Source organism: Zootermopsis nevadensis, unplaced genomic scaffold, assembly GCF_977971745.1.
Source record: "Zootermopsis nevadensis isolate Lab colony 2312 unplaced genomic scaffold, Znev_1.0 Znev_ptg000006l, whole genome shotgun sequence".
NCBI classification, from domain to species: domain Eukaryota; kingdom Metazoa; phylum Arthropoda; class Insecta; order Blattodea; family Termopsidae; genus Zootermopsis; species Zootermopsis nevadensis.
The window spans coordinates 6,393,251-6,418,690 of NW_028259138.1; the positions used below are offsets into that span (position 1 = coordinate 6,393,251).

General features: G+C 38.0%; 2 protein-coding genes across 4 annotated transcripts in view; both read left to right on the forward strand.

The window, feature by feature from the left end:
• Dhc98D (Dynein heavy chain at 89D) overlaps window positions 1–25,440 on the forward strand; it is a 286,807-nt gene that overhangs the window by 164,626 nt on the left and 96,741 nt on the right. The window contains exons 5-10 of the mRNA XM_087343616.1: window positions 18,239–18,491; window positions 19,210–19,779; window positions 20,827–20,891; window positions 22,999–23,229; window positions 24,484–24,776; window positions 24,924–25,104. Of these exons, the coding sequence (XP_087199742.1) occupies window positions 18,239–18,491; window positions 19,210–19,779; window positions 20,827–20,891; window positions 22,999–23,229; window positions 24,484–24,776; window positions 24,924–25,104 (1,593 nt within the window). The remainder of the gene's footprint in view (window positions 1–18,238; window positions 18,492–19,209; window positions 19,780–20,826; window positions 20,892–22,998; window positions 23,230–24,483; window positions 24,777–24,923; window positions 25,105–25,440) is intronic.
• Window positions 3,459–11,872, forward strand: LOC110827969 (uncharacterized). 3 transcript variants are annotated; one of them, XR_002542522.2, is made up of 4 exons: window positions 3,459–3,563; window positions 6,480–8,201; window positions 8,492–8,563; window positions 11,397–11,872. XR_002542522.2 is itself a non-coding variant. In XM_022060181.2 (3 exons), the coding sequence occupies exons 1-2, from the start codon at window positions 3,539–3,541 to the stop codon at window positions 8,156–8,158; spliced, it is 1,704 nt and encodes a 567-aa protein (XP_021915873.2). In that variant the 5' UTR covers window positions 3,459–3,538; the 3' UTR covers window positions 8,159–8,201; window positions 11,397–11,872. The 3 variants fall into 3 exon arrangements, 1 of the variants encoding a protein (XP_021915873.2); XR_002542521.2 differs by having other exon boundaries at window positions 8,526–8,563; XM_022060181.2 differs by lacking the exon at window positions 8,492–8,563.

The window sequence follows — 25,440 nt, forward strand, 5'->3', positions numbered from 1 at the left end:
GTGCTACCAGGCCCGGTCCCCTGGCTAGTGGAGACCTCTGTGATACACACCTTGCTCTCTTGTCAAACAAGCGAAGGATTCTGGTAATTCTAGCACATGGCGGAGTGGGGTTAAGCATTATTTCGTGTTATATGTGGGTATGTAATCGCCTTAAAGAATTATTTGCATGAAGTATCAGGATGGACAATTCGACTCCATCGGAGGTCCGTAGTATTGTTAAACCTATTACAGACTCAGAGATCGAGGGTGTATGAGATTGCTGAGGAGAGTACAGATTTGGAGCTAAAAAAACAAACAATTATTATTAGTATTAAATTGTGGATCTTAAAGATAAGTTGAGAGTGTGTAGGCTAATAGATTCAAGTGGTTCTTGACACAGTCCGGTGGCAGGTTCTTGTGAATACGTTATTGAGCTTCTTCATCCATAAAAGGTGTAGTGTAGTGACTGTTAGCTTTTCAAGGACTGTGGTGCGTGGAATTGGTAGTTACGCTAGTGCTGTTGGTTTGTAGGAAAAGGTGGAATGATACGAGGTTGCTAGCCACAGCAGAAACATCGTAAAACAGAATTAAAAGAGGTTAAATTAAATTAACCCAGAACTAACTTAAGAGTGTCTGTTCCTGGTTGTTTGAGAACCACTGCTTTACATGCCTGAAGTTTCACTTGAAGACTAGTAGAGCCTCTAAGCGTAGAGCCTGCCAGTTTACGCATTCAGCTGACACTTACTTATGACCGACCGTATTTATGAAAGGTGTGTTACTAATGAAATACACGTGTGTTGTTTGTGTTATACAAATATTATCAAGGCAGAATTCAGCGAAACTCGAATGTACACTAGGTGGGAAGTAATGCAATATGTTAATGCAACAAGCTCTCTCCTCCTATACACACGCCCTCATCAGACGTAGGGCCTGTAGGAATGTCAGAATACAGACCGAAACGTATTGTTTCACATACACAACAGCGAAGATAAAAAAATACAGAAATATAAATATTTGAGGTTAACTCGGTTGTAATCGACATACGAAGATGTTACTTACTCTGTTTTATGTGGTCGTGAAACTTGGTGTCTTACCATAAGGAAAGAAAAAACTCTGAGAAATTTTGAGAACAAAATCCTGAAGACCATATTTAGGCCAAACAGCGAGGAAAAGGAAGTAAAATAATATATTAATAGTAAAATAATTTTACCGTCTCTGTTAAGAAGCACACACTACTTATCCCCCGAATATATTCTTATTCTGTCCTTACCAGAAGCAACAGCGAGCATTTCCTGGAAACCTAACAATTTGATGCTCCCCCCCCCCCCCCCCCATCGAAGTGTAGCATGTCACACTTATCCCCCATAAATTTTATTTTTGTTTCTACTCTTTTGCTATCCTTCCAAATCTCTCTCTTTCAGGTTTCAGAGGGTTTATACAATCTTTGCTACTCTTGAATCAGTGACACTAAACTTTGACATTAAAGTCAAGCTTCAGTGTTGTCCCATTTACATTTAATTAATGGAGGTCTGAGAAAGATACTAAAAATTCGTGTCTTAAAGGTTCCTTGCAGTATAAATTAAATTTCTTGTGGCAACCAGTTTTGAGGGATATGCGTTTGTCGTATGTTGACAGCCTTGAGACAAGGACGAAGCCCTTCCGATTTCTTCAGTGAAAGTGAGTAATTATCAGGATGAGCACGGCGGCGCTGGGTTTGCATCACAGTGGCACACAGTAACACGAGGAATGTCAGCAGTGGCTTTCGGTTTGGTTCAGAGATTATTTCTGTTACCTTTGCATGAAATTAATAAAGTGAGTACGTAGTGGGGAGATAAATCCTAGCGTCTGTCCGTCCAAAACCATGGAATGAATAATTTAAAGTTGCCGGATGAATTTAATTTTGGTTCGTGCCCATAGGAACCTGCGACATAATTAAGATCTACAGGTTTCAATTCAAGCATTTATCGATATGATGTATCTATGTATTTAGCGAAATGTAAATATTATTACTTTGAGTTAGTAATTTGTCTGTGCCACAAGAGTAGAACCCACGGCGAAGAACACTAAATGAAATCATTTAATTTTTGCCGTTAGCCTATTCCTGAAATCCTGCTCCGAAAATGTATATTGAATTCGAGGTAAAAGTGCGTAGTCTGCCATTGTGTTACAGCTCATTTCTTTGAAGTCCGCAGACACTGCATGGATATTTTCGAAGATGGCTATCTACTGGGTTGTAGCGCCGTCTAGTCTTGTAGGAGTCAGGCGATCGCCCTGATGATGGAGGCAAGAAGGGCCTCTGAAACGTTGGTGAAGATCTACACGGCGCTACAACCCAAGAGACAGCTATCTTTTTACTCACTACCGTAAGAACCTCAGATCCTACATGGATACTTGTGTTTCAAAATAGATTGAATTTCCAGCGTCAATTATAATTACTAATATAGGCAATTAAAAAGACAATTTAAGAACTATATGTATGGATTATTTATATAACGGCGCTTCACCAACTATAGGGATTGTTTAATGTCGAACTGTATGGGAGAGAAGGAGGTCCCAGGTTCAAAATTCAGGCCGGTGATCGGGTATATTGACTGAGAATTTTCGTGGTTTTACGGAGTACTTCTAGACAGGTACTGGGATTGTACATCAAATTAGGTCATGATCGTTTATTCCACACGAGTTCCTCATCATTATTTGATAATTATGATGTCAGTGGACGCTATACAATTTGAGGAATCACAGCTCTGTCAAATAAACCTTAAGTAAATAAAAAGGCAAGATGGGGTGTAGTGAAATTTGAAGGATTTTAGTGGAAGCCATCATGGCCTATTACAGTATATAGACATTCGCCTGGAGGGACTGAGGAAAACTACGGACGCCTGTCAGGACAGTTTACGTCTCGACAGAGATTGGAACTGGGTACCTCCAGAATTTAAGAGTTGCTGAGACTCCTTGGACGGGGAATCAGTCCATCACATGGCCCCGCAACTACACAGAACAATAGAATTCAAAACGGTAAATCACGGGCCTTTGGCCATGTACCGAGTGGAATTTGAATCGGCGATAGCAAAGTTCGCTTTTACTGATATTGTAGGAAGATGTTTGTATCTTCCTGTTACCGCATTCTGTTAATATCGTTTGGAAATGGTATTTTGGCTAAATATATATATATATATATATATATATATATATATATATATATATATGCTCCTTGACACTAAACTTTATTTTTGCGGTACATGCCTCGTTTATGATATATAACTTTCACTGCAAATTTTATATTATATTATCAACAACAAGTTACCGATGTAACAAAATAATAAAAGCGTTATTCTGTATCAAAATCTCTGATGATGATTCTGGTGTCTTTACCTGGTGGTCACTAGTGCAAGCCGCCACTGGTAAATTAAAGAAGTCTGTGTCTGGAATGTTTTAAATCTCCAACATTGGGTGGGGAGAAGGCAGATGACCATGTGAGACCGTACATGAACGGGGGAACTTATATGTTAATTTCAGTTGAACAGGTGTGGATGTGATGTGAAGTGGCCAACTCTCCAACATGAGGAGTGTAGTTTTCTTGATCGGTGAGTTTTAATTAGGACAAAGACACAAATGAACACACAATAAGGAGGATATCGCCTCCGTCTATCTTCCCCGCATGTTTTATCTCCGGAACTACTAAACGGATTTTGATAAAATTTTATATAGCAATTAGATATTTTTCATATCGGATCAATATACCTTCTATATTATAAGTACTTACAATACAACTTAATAAACGTTCTAAAAAGTTGTTCGTTGCGTAAAAAAGTTACTCATGAAATATTATTTGATATGATACATTTTTTAAAAAAAAATCAGAAGTAATTTCTGCTTGTGGAAACTTGTAGTACGGACGTACGTGTGTGTAGTGCAATGATGTTCATAACATTAGATACATAAATGAACTTGAAGCCTAACATGACGTGCGAAGAAACCAAAAATGCATTTGAAAAGTATGTTACACAATTTACTTCGCAGAACGTACGTTTCTGGTCTCTTGTGTTCAGCCTACTGACTAGCAAAAATAAGTTCTCGTGGGGGCTCCAAAGTAATTTGTGAATCGAGGCAATGTCGCGGTACTCTATTCATATCCCGGCCAGATTGATCTTGTCTTGAAATTTTTCGTGATTTTCCTTCGTCTATCGAAGTGTGTGCAGCAATGATGCCTCCAAACAGACTGGGTCCGTTCATTTTTAGTTTCAAGCCTCTTCACTCACAGCCGTTTCACAGCTTGTTTTACGATATGTAAGCTTGACGTCTTCAGTATAAAAAGTGTTATTACATAATCATAGCAATTTCATAATTTTTCTCGATACAGTAAGCCAGCTTATAATTTGTTTTTACTCGTTATTTTACACAATTGACAGATCCGTCACTAGACTGAGATACGGCAGCGTAAAGAACATGTGAAACAGTGGTTTTATTTTTGTGTCATCATTTCGTGGTCGGTTTATGGTGATTATGGTTGTACTGTCTGAATCTTGGGGCCTTGATCGAACGGACGCTGGGGTTGTGGGTTCGAATCCCACTCAAGCCATGGATGTCTGTCCGCGTGTTTCTGTGTTGTCTTGCCCTGTGTGTAGGTTGAGGCCATCTGTGAAGAAAAGGAAGAAACTTCTTAGGTCACTAATGAACTGGAAGGAAAAATTACTCTCGAATAACAACTTGCGTTTCTATGTTTTACGATTGTATAATTTCGTGACGAGCAGATGTCTTGCTGTTGTTCACAGTAGCTTACTTTTCAAATAATTTAGTAAATAAACAGGCATAATATAAAATTGGAGCAATTTATAAATTTAATTATTTCAGCTCTTTTGCTGCTGCTATATAGTACAGTTTAATTAAATAATATTTCGAGACATTATTCTTTCTTGTGTTAACATGTAAATTGTCTGAGACCAGTGCACTGATAAGAAATTAAAAGGAAAGAGTTATATTGTTTGCAAGATTTTTAACCCAGATTTGACACTGCTGATCGCCCGAGAATATTTTATAGTAGTTACGTTGTATTTTGTCTATCGAATGGTTTTCTGACTTTTACGGTCGATACCTGTTTAAAGGTTACTAAGAAAATAAGCAGCATAACTCTGTTAATACTTTTATGTCAGTTTTCACGAGCATTATTTAATCAGAAGAGACTTCTAGCGCTTTGTTATTCGGTATGAAGTACCACTATTCATCCATCCCATTTCTCTTTGTGAGTTAGGATAATGTAGCTTAGGCGATTAGTTACTAGTTTCTTACAGTGAATATCCGGATTCAGTCTTGGGTTATCTCAAGTGTGATAGATATGTTACGGATACAAAATAAAATTAAATTTGGGCCACAGTTTGTGTTGACCCCCCAATGACAATTCTCATGTAAAAAATTAGAATAGTTGCAGAAAGAAAGATAGTTTTTTTCTCAGCTCAGACTAACGGACTCTGAATTATTTTTATTTTACTTTTCATGGATGCTTGATCATTTATGAACTTTAGGATGGAAATAGGCCCAATTACTTGTAGAAGGTTCGATTGTTGTTAGTTACAGCGGAAATGGCTGTGAGTAATGAGTGGAAATTCAGACATATTAATATTTTACATAAAGCTGCAAAGTAATATAATTAGTAATATTAAATGATTATATATAATTACGAGTTCTTTTTCTCTGTGACTCTACAATCAATTGTGGGTCTTGGCCGCCTTTTTTTGTTGAGGTTTCTTGATATGTTAGTCATTTGGTAGGACTTCTTGGACGAGTGATCAGCCCGTCGCAAGGCCTCTACCTATACACAGGACAGCACAACGCAGAAAAACGCGGACAAACATCCATGCCTTGAGTGGGATTCGAACCCACGGTCCCAGTGTCCAAGCCCACAAGGCTCATACCTCAGACCGCATGGCCACGGTGACCGGCGTTTTTTTTTACAAATAACCAGCAGAAATAAATATAGGTCTTGAAATCGTGCGTGTTAACTTGATATATGGATAACTGAGTCAGTGCTGACGCCCAATTATTAATGTAATTGATGTCTCCTAAAAAGGTGATTACAAGAAATATTTTAGACTGGAAGCAGAATTGATTGTGATTCTAAATTAACATAAGGAGGGAATAGCACACCTTTATAGAAATACAGTAATATGAAGTTGTCGACAAGATAAGTACTGTCTATTAAAGCCAATTAGACGTTGGTGTCATGCTGTGGGATTATCATCAGTTCATTGCACAAAGCATATAAAATTTACTTGTAATGAAGTTGTGCATCGGCCAGACCACCGTGCTTCAATTCTCCAACTATTAAAGTTGCTTAGGTGAAACATGGTATTAAAGCTCGACATTAAAATTGTCAGAAACAATTTTATTTTTCATCGTACCTGTGAATACTCTATAATTCGAACCAGATTACTGTTTTTAATTACATGAAAATTTAATACAATTATTGTATATCGCATATGTTTAAAATTGTCTTCTTACTGCAGGTATCTTAGCTGCGTTCATTCTGCAGACGAATGCTGCCAGCGAAACAGTTTCTGCAGGTGTTCAAGGTTACCCGAAAGTTACACCAGAAACCCCTTTCACTTACCCACCTCCAGTGAGAACATCTACTCCGGCCATTCAAACAGGTTACCCCAAAGTTACACCAGAAAACCCTTTCACTTACCCACCTCCAGTGAGAACATCTACTCCGGCCATTCAAACAGGTTACCCCAAAGTTACACCAGAAAACCCTTTCACTTACCCACCTCCAGTGAGAACATCTACTCCGGGCATTCAAACAGGTTACCCCAAAGTTACACCAGAAACCCCTTTCACCTATCCACCTCCAGTGAGAACATCTACTCCGGCCATTCAAACAGGTTACCCCAAAGTTACACCAGAAAACCCTTTCACTTACCCACCTCCAGTGAGAACATCTACTCCGGCCATTCAAACAGGTTACCCCAAAGTTACACCAGAAAACCCTTTCACTTACCCACCTCCAGTGAGAACATCTACTCCGGCCATTCAAACAGGTTACCCCAAAATTACACCAGAAAACCCTTTCACTTACCCACCTCCAGTGAGAACATCTACTCCGGGCATTCAAACAGGTTACCCCAAAGTTACACCAGAAACCCCTTTCACCTATCCACCTCCAGTGAGAACATCTACTCCGGCCATTCAAACAGGTTACCCCAAAGTTACACCAGAAAACCCTTTCACTTACCCACCTCCAGTGAGAACATCTACTCCGGCCATTCAAACAGGTTACCCCAAAGTTACACCAGAAAACCCTTTCACCTATCCACCTCCAGTGAGAACATCTACTCCGGGCATTCAAACAGGTTACTCCAAAGTTACACCAGAAACCCCTTTCACTTACCCACCTCCAGTGAGAACATCTACTCCGGCCATTCAAACAGGTTACCCCAAAGTTACACCAGAAAACCCTTTCACTTACCCACCTCCAGTGAGAACATCTACTCCGGCCATTCAAACAGGTTACCCCAAAGTTACACCAGAAAACCCTTTCACCTATCCACCTCCAGTGAGAACATCTACTCCGGGCATTCAAACTGGTTACCCCAAAGTTACACCAGAAACCCCTTTCACTTACCCACCTCCAGTGAGAACATATACTCCGGCCATTCAAATAGGTTACACCGAAGTTAAAACAGAAATCCCTTTCACTTATTCACCTCCAGTGAGAACATCTGCTGCCATTGAAGCAGGTTACGGCGGAGGTAAACCTCTCATTAATTCTGCTCCGGACTTTAGACAGGCCACTTTTGCTCACTCTTTACCGGTCCCAAAATTAATTGTTAAACCTAAGTCTGGACACTTTCCAGATCTTTTTATTTCCAGTTCACCTTCTGAGAAATTCCTACGTATTATCAAAAACCAACAAAATCACGAATATATCCCCGTCATGTACAACTCCTTTAAAGACAATTTTCAAGTTGACAACCATGCAGCTTCCAACAGAGAGACTTTCATACAAGGGGCCTCAAGACTAGCAGTTTTAAAACGGTTGACTCCAACACTTGAAGGCCAACATACTGGCGCTGCAGAGACTTCAAACATTCCACAGGATGACGGTCATTACCATCCACACGAGAAATATGGGGATGCCAAGAGGGCAGTTCCTGGAGAAGCTGGAATCAATTACCTAGTTTAATGTGTTGCTGACTCTGCATTTTCGTCTAACGGGAAGAATGAAGGTACAGCTCATTCATTCAAAAGAGCCTAGTTTGTAGAGATAATTAAGCGAATCCAATATGGTCAATAGAATTTTTAATGTTAGGAAATACACCCTTCACCCGAAACCAGCTCAGTAAAGAGATCTCCAGTATGAAATGTTCGTGAGGTGCATGAGATTGCTTACAGGATAGGCCTTCCTATTGCACGCAATAAACTGAAACTAAAAATTGCAAAGATGCATATTTATTTTCTAATATCCATGTCTGTCTGTCTGTCTGTCTCTCTGCCCATCTGCATGTAACAACTCGAGACAACTGAACGGACTTTGGTGAATACCCCGTTAGCCGAGACAGAACTCACGCCACTGTCACCATTCACAAAGGTAAGTGTCAAATTCTGATAAAAATGCCGGAATTGTTCCATTGAGTACATTCCCTTCCTAACTTATTATGCTTTGATAGTATGAATTGTATACAGTGAGCGTATAATTGGGAGGTCGTGTCTGTCTTTCCGTCCGTATATTTTCCATTTTCTAAACTACTTGAAGGATTTATTGTTGACATTTTATATATGTGGAGTTTAGCAAAAACGTTATCTGCCCGTATACAATCACTACTTCATATGAAACTGTCATCGAAAAACGAAGTTTACTAAAGTATCTCATTGTACAAGTAATTGGCATATGACAGAAAATACAGATTTGTTTTAAGACTTGCGTATTGTGTTTAAACGTTCGTCTGAGCTTGCATTTAACTACTTCGATAAAGCATACATTTGTAAATGGTTCTACGTTCGATTCTTGGCTCTCATTTTTGCTACGAAGAGTTCGGCTCTTAAGACTGATACAGCAAAAGAAACGAAACAATTAATTAACAGGAAGTGAGCATGAAGTAGGATTCAAATTTGCAGTTAGAACCCATTTTTGAAAATACGTATACACCATTGTAGCACACAGTGTCGGCCCGTCCATAAGAGATGCAGCACCCCCTATAATTTTTCAAAAATTGAAAAATTTATTTCTGTGTTTATATAATTTGTAACACTTTATTTCCTCTATATCATTATTTTAAAATTGCCCTTTACGTTGGCATTATCCACTAATCGGCTGAACTGATAGTAAGTCTTCGGACGAGGAGTGCGAAGCAGAACGGGGCTATCATTCGGCTGCAAGGATTTCAGCGCGGCTAGCCGGTCAAAAGTAAAGAGCGTGGCGGGCCGTGGAGTGGGGGGGGGGGGAGTTCAGTGTTACAGCGCGTATCGGGGCTGCAAGGTTCGCAGCTCCTCTTGCTTGTCACACTGGTTTCTGTATCACAAACTGTTTCGTAGTTATTGTTAATGAGTGTTCAATAATTCTGTGTGCTGACTATTTTTTGTTCTGATAATGATAATGAGCAAAAGAAGTGTATCATAGTTACAGCAAATTACTATTTCTAAATTGACTTTGAGTGAAAAAGTGATGTAAAAAATCATGGCCGCCCTCTTCCAGACTTACAAATAGTTAAAACATTGTCAAGCACGTATGGGTTTTCTCCTGATGTAAATTTACTTTTCATTTATTTGTATTGTTATGTGTTGAAAAACTATTCTGAGTTTTCCCCCTTGCGCAGCACTACCACTACTAAGACTCACGAGCCGCCACTGGTAGTACATTAACCACTCTTCTTTACGAACAAACGGACAGCCATTAGAGCTACTACCCGGCCACTTTGAAAGATAAGAGCACTGAATCTGGTAATCACTGTTAGGAAATTCTGGCTGCGAGTGACAGGTCTTTCGCAAGGCTGTTAATCTTGTGTTCAAGCCGAACACGAACAAACAATCATGTCACTCTGTTCTGGAGACCTGAATTTCTCCAGCTCCTAACAAAAATACTAGATTATTAGTGTCTCATTTTTGCGCAATATACTTTCGGAGTAGAAGTAACTGATTATTTGACTGAATGACTGGATGACTGACTGAATTACTGGCTGGTTAAATGAATGACTGGCTGTCTGAATGACTGGATGACTGAATTACTGACTGAATGAACGAATGGCTGACTGAATGACTGACTGGCTGCCTGAACGACTGGATGCCTGACTGAATTACTGACTGACTGACTGAATACATGAATGGCTGTCTGAATGACTGTCTGTCTTTCTGAATGAATGGATAACTGACTGGATGCCTGACTGATTTACTGACTGATTGAATAAATCAATGGCTAGCTGAATGACTGACTGGCTGGCTGAATGACTGGATGACTGATTAACAAGCTAGCAGCTATCCACAGACTTACTCACCCAGGCATCTAACCAACTCTGTTATATTCCTTTACTTGAAAAGGTTACATTGCTTTCGAGATGAACGAAGTAACGCATATTAGATATTAGATGCGGTGTGCTCTTACAATCTTATTATATGAATTCATTTTAATATTTTATACTAATTTTATGTACATTTTGAAAGATTTGAGGATTCTTTATAGTAACTTCATGATTTTCCAATTGTAACAGCGCTAAAATTACCGGACTGATTCAGAACAAGCTTCGTATGGTCAGTCTCCTCGTAAATTTTATCGAATATTCTTGATATTTGTTTATTTTGCATTAATTAAAAGGCCGCTACAGTTGAACTAATTAATTAATTTGTATGTTCATTGATTAATTAGGCCTAGTAAATGAATGAATGAACGAGTATTAAATTAATCATCTGAAGCACATCGCTCGTCTAAATAGTGGGTATAAACGTCTATTTTTACCTGAAAGACAACACAATTTGAATTTATTACAGAGATTAATTCTTTAATGTTTTTGAACGAACGTTGTTTATTCTGAGAAAAATGGAACCCATCTTACACTCCGTGAGCAAAATTCAGAATTATTGAACGTTAAAAGGGGTGGTACCTACAGTGATAACTGGTTCTAAAGCTTTGAAGGTCTGAGAGAATAGCATTATAGTTGGAATACCACATCAGCAAAACTATAGGAAGTACATGACGGGCTTCCTACATCGGGTACTTGGTACTAAAACAAATTCCTCAATGCTGTTATTTTGAGCATACTAAAATGATGAAGGTAGCTGCAGAAAGGTATATTATGTTATTTTCTCCTGTCCTACCATTTGCTTTGTATCTTTTGTTGTTCTTTTCTTGTTTCCTCTGACTTACTAGCAATTTTGTTTACAAGCGTAGGTGTTTATATTCCTTATTTGAAGTAATCAAGTTTGGACGTTAGTTTCAGTCTGCTGTGGTGATGCAGCAGCTGGCTGTCACGTGTCCATCTCTGCTGCAGAACTTTACTGAAGTTGAAGTCCTTTCTGTACCTCGATGACCAGGAGTTGTTGACTTGCGACTGGTGAAATAATGTCGACTGCTCCGTGTCTGATAAATTCTGTAATCTCAATATGGGGATCAGCAGGAAAGATTAAACTTCAATATAAAGTTGTATCCAAATTCGGATACAGCCTCTCGCAATTTACAATTTTATCGAATCCAAATGTATTCACTAGTAAATAATTTTATGCAGAGGAAACCCAGCGCATTGTTTACGGCCACAATATTATTAGCAACATTGTAAGAGGATAGCCTACTAATTTAATTGCTTACCGTAACTCCTTATAATTATCTGTAAATTAAACACTTATATTTTTATATACTTATACAAAAACGGTTCTAAAATAAAACTGTGAATTTACTGTCTACTTAACAAAATCCAGCGGTCACATAAATATTTCATACCACTTACTGGCATCCATTAAATCGGCCTTGTCCAGTGGGCCGTTGTGTGTGTATTTATGTATGTTTGTGTGTGTGTGTGTGTGTGTGTGTGTGTGTGTGTGCGCGCGCGCGCGCGCGTATATGTGCACTTTAAGTGTATAAATCTGTGTTCCTTTAAATCCTGCATTGTCCTATCATATCATATTCATGTAGCGCAAGAAACAGTATTATTATCACTTATAATTCAGTCGATTAAATTAAAAATGGGGAACCTCGGAGATATATAATTTTCTTGTTATCGCTTTTAAACTTCTCAGAATTTTTCATTAAACATCGCTAATTAGAATAGTAGAACAGTTCGAAGTAGAGAAGTTTCATAATTTGATTCTTTATTTAGTGTTGCCAGTAATTAAATCACAAAGAATGGGATTTATTTGACATGTAGAAAGCAGAGAGAAACAAGTGTGGCGCATAATTAATTATTCCATTTGAAACAAATGAATTTTTTATTTATTAGTATTTTTTAATATTTTTCAGAAACAAAGAAGATGCTTGGAAAATTATTATGAACCGCTATACAGACCAGCAGCATGCAGAAGTTGCTTAATAATTATTATTATTATAATTATTTTACAAACAATTTCTCAGTTGCATTGACGCGGTGAGAATTTTGCAGAAATTTTAACACCCGAACGGCTGCAGCGAATGTTCAGGCATGACTTACATCTTTTGTCCGTACAAGATTCAGGTGGTGTATGAATTGGAGCCAAGAGATCATGAAAAGGGCATAGAATATTCCCGCCCTTTCCTGCAGGTATTTCATTATGCGCCACCTGTATAAATGCGCACAACATTTTTGTTGGAAATCCACTAGGAAGAGGCAACCTATGAGGCGCAGGCTGCAGTTGAAGGACGGAATTTAGTGGTGAGACTTCTGGGTAGCCGGAGTTCGTAACAAAGATTGAATCCATAAGACCAGTAACTATGAACTGATTGTTTGACGTCTTTTTCCATGGAGTTAGTGAGTTCTGAGGCAGCAAAAATTCGTTTCTGCGTTTGTTGCAGCAAAATACAAAGAAAATTGTGTTATTTTGCAACAGTTGATTTTTATGTTAAATAAATGCACGTAATAAGCAAGGAGCAATATAGTTACGGAAGAAATGGGTTTGGAGAATGTGTATGTTTCAACAATTCCACCACTTTTTTATTCTTAGTCGCATAACCCGCTTATAAATTTATGCAGAATGTACACGTGAAATGTGTACCATTTTGCTGTAACATTGCTCAAGAACCGAGATATAGAAAAATGAAAACAGAACGCATTTGAGTAGGATATGTGATAAAGTTTATAATTCGTGCCACTTGAGTTTCCAGAATCTTTCCAGCTGAAGTGTTGCAATCGCAGTTTTTAGAATTAAAATTCTCTCCGACTTTCTTCTCGTGAAATGAAACCGATTAATATTTTTACAGTTAAAGTTATCTTTAGAGTTGAAGCCACATTCCATTTATCGGGAAATGTTAATCGATATAACCAGAGAATTGTGTGTGTGTGTGTGGGGGGGGGGGGGGGGGCTGCTACAATTCTCATGGAGAAAACAAATGGAATAGAATATAAATTTATTTATGTGAATGGGAAGCGGTAACTTCTCGTTTTGTTAAGTCTAACAGCCTGTTTACTACGGTCGATAATAGTTTGGAGCGAACGCTCTAAGATATCCCATAGTAACCGACGCTGATACATTATTTACCTTAGCAACCGGCAGCTTGTATTTTTCAAAGAAACGAAAAATATTTAAGAAGTCAATTGGTAAATTACGCTGTATCTTAAGAAATTAAACTCGTGCGATAATTATAAAGGATTCTCTAAGGTAAGTTCTATTTTACCGTTTTCTTGTATCTGTTGTGTTGCGCATATGTTGGTTCTTTATCACGAAATATTAAAATGGACATTAGGAAAGCAGGGTGTGGTGATGTGGATTGGGTTAATCTGACTCAGAATAGGAACCAATGATGGTGTCATGAGAACAAGATAATGGATCTCCAGCCCCATTCAAGTCGAGGGTATATCTTGACTGATCGAGCGACTGTTAGTTTTTCAAAAATAATCTTCTTCCATCGAGTTACACATTTCCGAATTAACTTTGTATACAAATGTAGGAACGAATTAACTAGCATATAAATATTTGGGACCCGTTTCTGTTACCTCCCAAAATTTGAATAAAACATGCCATGTTATGTCATCAATTTCCTGTGACCACTTTGTGTTTTCTTGTTTGTGCGACTATTTAACTCAAAATCAGAATGTGCATTACGTCAAAGCCAGGGAGTTACGGAAAACGGCAAAACAGCCCCTCCCTGGAGAACATTTTTGCACTGTTATTTTACTTATAATTACAAGCATGTATGTACCGGAAGCCAGAAAATCGAGGCGACACTGCAGGCGTACATTTAGCAACACGAAGTTCACTATTTCTACACCCTCCTTGAGACCCAAGAAAAAAAATTCTGTGCCGTATTGATCCTTGTTAACATGCTATGTATTTATAAATATTTACAAATATACTTATAACCCCCATTTTACTCGCCTTTGTTTGGCTGTGATAGTTTGTCTCTCAGTTTTTACTTACTCCATAGAGCCGAGTCCTTCCCGTGAAGCCAACAGTCGTTCAACCACTCAAGAAATTCCCAACATTTTATGGAACCCGAAGGTTCGTTACCGTGTTCATAAGAGCCCGCCACTAGTCCCTATCCTGAGCCAAATAAATCCAGTCCATTCCACTCCATTCTATTTCTAAGATCCATTTTCATATTATCCTCCCACCCACGTCTAGGTCTTCCCAGTGGTCTCTTTCATTCTGGTTTGCCCACCAGAAACCTGTATGCATTCCTCTTTTCTGCAATTTGGGGTTACATGCCCTGTCCACCTCATCGTCCTTGACTTGATCAGTCTAATTATATTTGGCGAGGAGTACAACTTACGAAGATCCTCATTATTCAACTTTCTCCAGCCTCCTAACAATTCATCCCCCTTTAGTCCAAATATTCTCCTCAGCACCCTGTTCTCAAAGCACCCTCAGTCCACGTTCCTCCTTTAGCGTCGGAGACGAAGCTTCACACCCATTCAAAATTATACTTTTTTACGTAATCGACGAAAAGACAAAAGGTTCTGCGCTGAATGGTACCAAGCATTACAAAATTTAATCTGTACTTAATGTACACGTGAATACAATTTTGATTTGTTACTGTCGCTCCCAAATATCTGAACTTTGTCACATTTTCAAAGGATCCATTAGCCATCTTTATTTTACGATTTTGACCTGCATTCTGGTGACGAGATATCAATATATATTTTTTCTCTGCGTTTACTTCTAGACCAGCCTCCTTACTATCATCAATCAGAGCTTCTGTGTTTTTTTTATGGTGTTTAAGTTATCCCACAATAGATTTACATCATGAGCATAGACCAGAAGCTGATGTGTCCCATTCAATTTCAGTCCTACCTGGTTTTCCTGGGCCTTCTCAACCGCATATTCTAAAGCAATGGTGATAAAGCATCTCCATGTTTTAGACAATTCTGAATAGGAAACGTGCCAGACTAATGTTTACCTATGCGGACTATACTATAGGCATCGTTTAAAAACATTTTAACAAGTCTAACTAGTTTCATGGGTATACCAAACTCAATGAGAACATTGTACAATACTTCCCTTCTAGCTGAATCATACGCTTCCTTGAAGTCTTTGTATAGCTTATGTACTGTCTCATTGTGATCAGTACTTTACCTATTACGACGAAACACTCACTGATGGTCCCCAATAATTTGGACTAAACCTTGAGAGAAGGATGATGGATAAAATTTTATATGAAGCTGATAACAGTGATATACCTTGATAATTACTACAGTCAGTTTATATCGCCCTTCTTGTAAATTGGTACAATGGCTCAGCTGTATGCATTTCCGTCTGCCAAACATCACTAACCCTATGAACATCCAATAGCTGAGAGAAGTAATTCTTCCTCCTATTCAAAATGTTGTGGGACTCTACAAGCAGGCCACCATTCTCGTCCTTTATCAATTTACTTCTAGATTGGTAACCCTTCTTAAATTCATTTATGCGTCTGTACAAGTCTCTAATGTTCTTGTTCTTACTATGTGTTGCAAGTTCATTAATTTTGTCTCTCACATAGTCCTTCTTTTTCCCCCCGAAATATCTAGTAAGTAAGGTTTGAGGTTTTCACAGCAGTGAATCTGAAGATGGCTATCTTTTGGGTTGTTGCACCGTGTAGTTTGGTAGAAGTTTTCAGACGTTTCAGAGGTCCTTGCTGCCTACATCACCAGGATCTGGCAAAAGTTTTTTGTGGTATTTTGAGATTTTATCGAATACATGCTCTAGTTCCTCATAGTCATTTCCTTTGTTAACAGAAGTTTTATTCTTCTTTGGAACATGCACATTCAGAACAGTAATACTACACCAACGATCTCTTACGACATCCCGTCACTGACAAACTCTACGCTCTTAACTGCTGACATGTGTACAAAAAATCCTGTCTCCAGTTCATGATTCTCGTTCCCCTTTCCATAGAAAAATGTAATATCTCCTGCCAGTACAGTGCCACCCGTGCTCCATCTGACCTCGTTTACTCCCACTAAACTTACACATCGCTAATTATAATATTCACATCTAGGAGAGGACGTATCAATTAAATTGAGAACAATAGTCTCCATAATGAGGGGCTTCCTAATTTGTATTCTGTGCTATATATTGTAACGTAATCTGTGATTACACTGTTTTTTTTATTTGTTTTTGAAAATGGATGTCTTGTGGGTGGTTGTGCCGTGTAGTGTGGCAGAAGTTTGTTTTGTTAAAACACAAGATGGATTTATTTCGTTCTGTTTTAATTATCTCCTGAATTAATGTCTATGACTTCAGAAATCAATGCCTGATTATTCGAATAGAAAAAAAATCTTCTACGTCGTAATACTGTTCTTCCGGTTTCCTGGCGCTGATAACCATTACCGCTCACTCCTGTCGTTCAGTTGGCGCACGCATGCATATCTCTTCATAGTGTATGATCGTTACTACCAATGGACAATCAACTGTTCTGTTGCAACCTAACCTAACCTAACTTAACCAAAAAGCTGGGGATGATATTTTGTGCAAGCGCAAGACATCGTCCCATGCCTGGGTAGACCATTCCTGCGCACGAGACTCACAGTTTGAAATAAAAACGTATGCTTTTTGCTGTAACTGGGGGTATGCTTTAGCTAACGGGATTGTGGTCGTGGAGGATGGCCTTGACATGTTCATACTAGGGACTATTGTACTGGTGAGAGGATGGTTCTATTAGGCAACTTGCCCTTCACGGAAAGAATGTGGGTTGGGTGGATGTCTGGGAGTTGAATTCGGAAGACTCGGGATCATTTTGGCTGATGGCTTCTGCAACTTGGGGAATCATTTTGGCAGGTGGCCTTTAATATTGGAGTAGGTGGACTGTGCCATGCGATTGAGGAAAAGTCAATCTAGCTGAATTATTAGACACAACTCTTTGCTCTGATGTTGCTACCATTTTAGAGATAGCCTAGACTATCCTGCAGAGTGTTAATCCTCGGTTACCCATTAATGACTTGAGTCAGCCTTTGGTCAGGACAAGTGTATTATTAGTTGCTGAACTGGGATTCCCCATAACTAACTTTGAGTACAAAGTCTCAGTTTGTGCTCTGATGTGATTGGCTAAAAATGGAACCCCAATTCCTTGTGAATGTTTCTGTTACCAACTTACCAAGGTGCTTGGCTTTCAAATCATGCAACTTCTGGACATGACTGTGAACAGCGGACCTCCAGATCAGGCCTGCTTAATTTATCTTAGGGCAGATGTTGTTCTAAAGCAGCATATCGTTTCTGGTGGAGAGGCCACTTATCCTATTAAGGAGGCGGCTAAACTTGCCCAGACTTGGGCGGTTTTTTTCCTACCTGGCTGACGTGTGCCGACCAGGCAGGCTGTGTATCAAGAGTCACCCTAACATTAAATACAATGGATAGGCCTAATGTTGAACGTAATACTATGGTAGGCTTATAATGAATCACCATTGTCACAAACCTTCAGAGATTTGTTTTAGAAAATGTCAGTGATGGTTTTCTGGATTGTTATGGTATGTGGACTTGTAGGTAGACACCAGTGCTCTGTCTCTACCTTTAGGAATGAACTGTCTTGAGTCAGAAGACCATTACTGCTGTGCCATTATCATTGCTGTGATAACCTGAGATTTCATTTTGAAAAGTAATTGTTTATGTTGTGTATGTTCAATCTGACTTTTGTCACAAAGTGACCACATTACTTGAACACAATTTATTGTTTTAGTTTACTTGGCATAAAATGGGGGATGTCAGAGTGGAGTGGCTAAAGGAAAAATCCCTAACATTTATGGATGAAACCAATGGAAAATTGTTTGATGATGCACTTGCTGAAGATAGTGGTCATCTTTGGGATCAGATGATATCCTTCTTGGATGATAGAACATCAGGACCGCATGATGTCACAACACGACTCTTCTTTCTCTACAAGACATACTATGAGAAGATTGTGCAGGAAGAAGTTCTGGTGCCTGAAATGGGTAAGATAGAGGAAGTGTGAATGATTATAAACTTGATTCTTATATGGAACACATTTTGCTATAGAATATGTCCTGGGCTAAGAATATCAGGTGGTACTGGAATTTGACTGGACACATTACACTGTGATCCATACTGACCTTAAAATGTTAATTCATTGGACAAAACCATACAGGTGATTCAAGATCTTTTTAGAAATTGGAGTGCTTAATACACCTAAAGGTAGAAAGTGATGGGAGGCTCAAAAACTTTACATAATGAGGAGCTTCAAAATTTGTACAATTTATCGTATTTTACTAGGGTGATGAGATCAAGGAAGGCGTAGCAAGTAAATGGCTTGTTGGTCATGTAATCTTAACTTAAATTTTGAATCAGTCTTTAGCTACATGAAATTAACTTTATTGAGAAAACTGAAGAGCTTCATTTACTTGAGGGAAATTTCATTAAAAAATGTTCAAAACTTCACCCTGTTAATGGAATAATGATATATAAATATGTGTGTGTATCTGTGTTAAGTTTGTGGTAACTAATTCTGACTTTTAAGGCTAGTCTGTTATTTATTTAAAGAATTTTTCCTATTTCCTGAAATTAATTTTGAAGAAACACTGCAGTTGGGCTGTCACTTCATTGAATGCATGAAACTAATGTAATCTTACATTTAAATTTGAAGCTGGGACTTCAGTTAGATTGTGTTATAATTATATTATCTGTATTTTATAGTAAGTAGATCAACACCACCTCTAACGGAAATGGGAGAAGAGACAAAAAAGTCATTACATCGAACTCGAGGGGTGATGAAGAAACAGAAGAGAAAGAAAGGTGGAGCCAAGGAAATTAGCAGAAAAAGTGATAAAGAAAGGACAGATAGTGGAAAGTTAAAAAAGGGAGTCGAGAAAGATGCAGCAGATGAGGAAAATACAGAGGAAAGTATAGGTCTGATGGAGGAGGAGGGGGAAGATACTGCTGGAGAAGTGTCGGAGACGGAAGAGAAAGCTTCTACAGAAGGAGAAACTGTAGCAGAGGAGGACAATCATGTAGTGGTGACAAAACTGGAAATTGAAGGAAAAGATAAGAATGAAGAAAAAAATAAAGATGGAGAAATAAAAAATGTTACTGAAGGTGAGGAAGGAGAAAGGAGAGGTGAAGTGGGAGACAAATGGAGAACTGAAGTAACTGGAAATGAAATGACAGAAAAGAGTAATGGGAAGAAGAAGGACGGTGCTACAGGAAAAGACATGAGGAAAGGAAATGGAAAAGCAAGAAAAGTAGGCCGAAAAAGTCCTACAACGTGTGAGTACCTGGTCTTTTTGGTGTGCTTGAAACAAAAGTTGCAAAAATACACCTACTAGCTTCATCATGTTTAATGTACATTTATGCTAAAACAGCTTTACAGACATGCAATTGGATGTTATTATTCAGTATAAGATTATATTTATGGTTCCATTAACATCATGGTATAGGATTTTAGTTTAAATTTAATGTAGGTGAAGGTACAAAATAAACAGATTCAAGGTAGCATATAAAAGTTATAAGCTACAGTTCATCCACTGATAAAGTTACACACACCTGTTATTTCAAGGCTGCTGGCAGGAACTGCATGACTCACAGTCAAGCACTAGAAGATTTTCCTGATCAAGTGTCACAGAATAAAACAATAACAACTACTTGCATGTATTATAAAAGACTGAAAATTCTGTCTCTATATATGCACACACTGTCTATACCATTTAATTAAGTTTAAATTCACCATGAATTACTACTCTCTGATACCACTTCCAGTGGTATCAGAGAGTAGTCTGAAGTGTGGGCAGTTGCTAAATCCTAATGAAACTATGCATATATTGTTTCTCTTCTGTGAGCTGCATAAAGAATTCTATCAATGCTAGTCTCACATACCTATCAAAACAAATTTTTTCCACATATAATGTGCATCCAGTAATTCGTTCAGAATCCATTTCATACCAAACATCAACTTCTACATCATGAAGACAAACTTCATGGATTAAATGTGGATTAACAGAACTTCAGTCCTGTTGTGCTTGGAACAGTGATCCCAGCAAATTCATGACATTTTTTCTGACACTTTCTACCAGAACCACATTTCACATGTGGCTCATGGAGAAAAATATGCAATTCAAGAGTATATTGAACCAAATCTACCAGTTCTTTACATGCTATTAGTTGCACTATTTTGTGAATAATTTTAGCATGAATTACTATTAGAGCTTGGTGGTGAGTCATGCAGTTCCTGCCAGGAGCCAGGAAGTGAGAGTTGCATTCAGATTTGTCATTGGTTGCACTTCGTTTCATAATACATACATGCTGATTTTATTGCAGTGGTCGAACTTATCCCTGAGCTGGAGGAAAAGAGAGAACCCAAATCTGAAGTGAAGTTCATTAAGGTAACAGTTTTTCAGTGGCACAATGGTAACTACTTGTACTACCTGCTGTTGGTCTCAGTAAGTGAACATATGTTTACAGACTTATTTAGTTCAGAGAAAAATGGAAATTACAGGAAGATGGCTGTATTTTGGGTTATAGTGCCATGTAATCTATGTAAAAAACATGTAAGAGGTCCTTACTGTCTCCACCATCCCCTGATGATGGAAGTAAGGACCTCTGAAACATTGGTAAATGTCTGTGAGACTACACAACACTATTCACCGCCATGGTTTTGAACTTACGGGTCCTGATACATTGTTTAAGGTAGGTAAATATGTAGCACACTTATAGTCTATGAACCTATTTATTGTTGTGATGCCAATGAGCACATGGAAGTGAATTTACCTTATATAAAAACTGGAATTTTGGGTGGGTGTGTCAATGTATGTTCGATAATAGCTTGAGAAAGTGTCTACCAATTGCTCCAAACTTGGCATTCTTGTGCTTAAGCAGGATAGAAGAATGGCACCAAGGCCAGAGTTGTTTACCTTTACTTGGAGAGTAAAGGAACAAAAGACATAACCCCAAAAATCTGTACGGGGTTTGAGTTCTGGGGAAAATATTTTCTGTAGTTTAGAAACTAAACATGATGAAAGAATGGCAGCAAGACCAAAATTGTGTATATAAATGGGTATATTACAGAAGAGAAAAAACTCTCTAGGGTTTGAGTCTTGTCGAAGATGGTTTCTATACCTTGAAAACTAATGATAGTACAGCATGATTTGGCAATGAGTACAGGAACAAAAGCCACAACTCAGGAAAAAGTGTGTTGATTTCAGTTTTTGGTGAAAATGTTTTTTCTGTATATTAAAAACTAATTGTAGTAGGTGAACAAAGACAAATTAACTTAAGATAATGAAGTAATAGTTCTGATACCAATATTGTTCTTTTCAGGGAAGAGGTTACCTCCCACAATCATATAATGGGGTAAGACTTCATTGTTTAGAAAGGAAGAATGTAATAAAAGCCATAACAGACAAACATTAATTTCAGATTACTACTGATACCATCTGACTACCCATCTGAGTTTAAAAATTTGCAGTTTTTTGTTAAATTGTATTTCACCATGATAATTAATAAAGCACAAAACATGAGAATTGGGCACTGATTTAAGAGAGGAATGCTTTTCACATGAACAGTTTATGTGGCATACTTAAAAGTTGTTTATGCAAAAGACTTGTTGACACCCACAGGAAATACATTGTGTTGATTATAAAGAAGTTCTGTGTTAAATTTGTATCATAAAATGTGACAAGACTCTGCCTAGGAGACAGGGAAGAGATATTACAACTGCATTCTCAATAATAATTAATGTTAATAATTTTTATGTTAAGCATCATCACTGAAGATTATAAATACAGGTTCTTATTTAGCATAATATTTCTGCTGCAACTAAACTGAGGAGGTAGAATGGACCTATATGCAAGATTTGAGGTTTTCACAGCGGTGGGTATGAAGATTTCTGTCTTCTGGGTTGTTGCCCTGATGATGGAGGCAGTAAGACCTCTGAAACGTTGGTCAACATCGACCAGACTACACAGCGCAACAACCCAGAAGACAGAAATCTTCAACCCATATGCTTTTGATATTCATATGCAAGAAATGGGTAAAATCTGATGAATATCTTTGAAAGTCATTACTGTAGATTATACTGTACAAAGAAGTATTTGGTTTAGGGAAAATAATTTTATTACCGTGATATGGAATGGTATGTATTGAGTTATCAGACCTGTGGTAAGGTTTCAAGCAAGGACGATTGATAACAAATGGTCATTTGTTGAATTTCCCCATAGTAACATTGCAGGAATTCTGCTAGTGTTAGAAGAAAGTCACAAAGAAATGATGCACAGCATAGTAGTACATCACAGATTGTCTGAGGGAAGGGAAGGACTGTGGGTAGATTTTGTCATGCATGCCAGGCTTGGTGTATTTTCATTGTAGTGAAAGTCTGTAATGCATATTGACAACTGGGTATTTGTTTTTAGTTCAATTCAGGATGAGTTGACAGTGCCCACATACATGTTATAGGTTATCATTGCAAATGTAAGATAACATTATTTTGTGCAGCGGATTGTGGAGAAGGTGGTGTGGGCACCAAAGTACCATGTTCAGTTTGGATATTTTCCTCCTGATGAAATTGTTAAGAAGAAGCATTACATTTACTTCCTGCGAACCTGTCAAGAAGGGATCCCCCCTATGGAATCCATAGAGGATGCAAGAACCAAGATGCCTCCCAACTTCCTTGTAGGTTCATGTACTGGTCACTTTCAGCACCACATTCAGCATATCATTAGACAGGTCAGTTGTACACATTTTCAGATTATAAATGACTCATTTAATGACAAGAATTATTTGTACCTATATATTATTTAAGTAGTAAGAGAGATTGTTTCTGAAACAGAATACTTACATATGTAACTAAGTGACAATCACCACAGAGACCCAGGTTCATGCTCAGGTAAATCCATGTGAAACTTGTGAACAAAGTGGTGCTGGGACATATTTCTTTCTCAGTCTTTTGATTTTCCATTGTCACTCGTGTATTTTCTGGGAAATGGACAATAGGCCTATAGGTGGCTTAGTTCCACAGAGACATAGTCTTACCATATTTGTCTTTGTCTACATGTCGTTTCATCCGTGTCTGCAGTAACAACTCAAGAACTGCTGACTGGCTTTTCATGAAACTTGATACTTGAGAATTCTGTTAACATTTTTTAGTTTTTATTGAAAGTGAACAAGAATAATGGACACATAAAGACCTTACACATGTTCATTGCACATATGTTCGGTTGTGGATTCTGCAGGCTACCCTGGTTACCTTGGTCACTATGGTTATGAACTCTTTCCTGATAAGGAGAATCCTGAAGCAGCCCCACAAGCATGTGGGGGCAAGTCCTTCATGTTGATGTTTTCACCCAGACACCAGACTCCCAAAACTAGTTTAATGTCCCTGGTACTGTTCTAAAGAACAAATTACAAATCTGGCAGCTTATTGGAAGTGTTAAGCTGTGGTTTTACTGTTCATTTCTGAAATGTTATGAATGAGATAAAATGTTTGTAGAAGGCCAAGGGGTGAGGAAAGGTGTCTCTTCCAAATGTTTCTCAAAATAAGTCATAGTATGCTGTCATTGTTTGTCCTTTTCACTATTTCAAAGAAGCAAAGTCGTTCTTGAGAAGCTGATAGTTGCTCAGTTAAGCAAGAAATTCCTCTTTGCATGGAATTGAACGTCTATTACCATGTTCAAAAGAGGTTTCCACCTGTTTTAAAATCATACCACATGAATTCAATCTATGCCATGCCACCTTATTTCTTTAAGATCCATGTCTTGTGAGTAGTCTATTTCCTTCAGGCTTTCCAAACAAAATTTTGTAGCATTTGTCATCTCCCATATGCTTATTATATGTTCCACTCATACCATCCTCCTTGATTTGTATACCATATTAAGTTTGTGTGTCTACTATAGAAATTAATTTAGGCCTCTGTTTATGTTGTTGGTTGAATGAATCATAAAATTGTTGATTAAACCAACATCCTTATGCATGTGATTTCAGACATGCATTCCACAGATTGACTGCCCATTTTCAGAGCCAGTGTTACTAAGTCACAAGGAGCAGGAGACTGTGGCATTTGGAAGTGGGATTAAATCCTCTAGTTCCAGCTTATTATTCAAACGACCTTCAGATTTTCATCTCCACCTCATAATGTACAGGAAGAACTTTGGCAAGCAGTCTGGAATACAGCTATTAAAGAAGCATGACACACAACTTACAGACAGTTCTGTTCAACATCCAACCAAAGAGTCGCTGTTAGATGGGGCTAATCGATTCATTGATGATGTTGACTGGTAATTACAATACATGAGGGAGAATCTGTTGAATTTAACATAAAAATGAAACAAATGCAGTTCATAAACAATACATGTAATACAATACAGCCCTGATAGTCACTATATTTTAAAGATATGCACAAGTTTTGCCTTTATCTTTTACAGTAATATCAGCCATGTGGAGGGAGGTGTCATGTTGCCCATCCCTCACATTGCAGAGCTGCATCAAGAGGACAAAAGCATCCAGGCTCTGGCAAAGAACTCACATGTCATAGAAAATTTGGAGGAAGTTGTAAAGTCCTGGGAGGGACTCATCAAAAAAATTATTGATAGCTACCTAGAAAAGGTATAATTATTTAAATATTTAGGAACATCTTAAGTTCTATACATTTCTACAAGACTTCTGGGTTAGAGTGTAACTTACATGAAATTTTTTTTAACATGATTAATAATTATGGCTAATATGCTTAATGTAGGTCTATGTCCATTTCCATGCTAATGTCATGATATTATCATCAAATGGACCATGCTCATCATTCTTCTGGATCCTTATCTACCAACTCTTCATTGATTTTCCCCTTCTCATTCAGTCGCGTGTGTAGTTTAATGACATTAAAAACATAAGAATCAGTACACTCATTGTCAGTGTTCTATGATTTAATTCTGGGTAACGCGATATAAG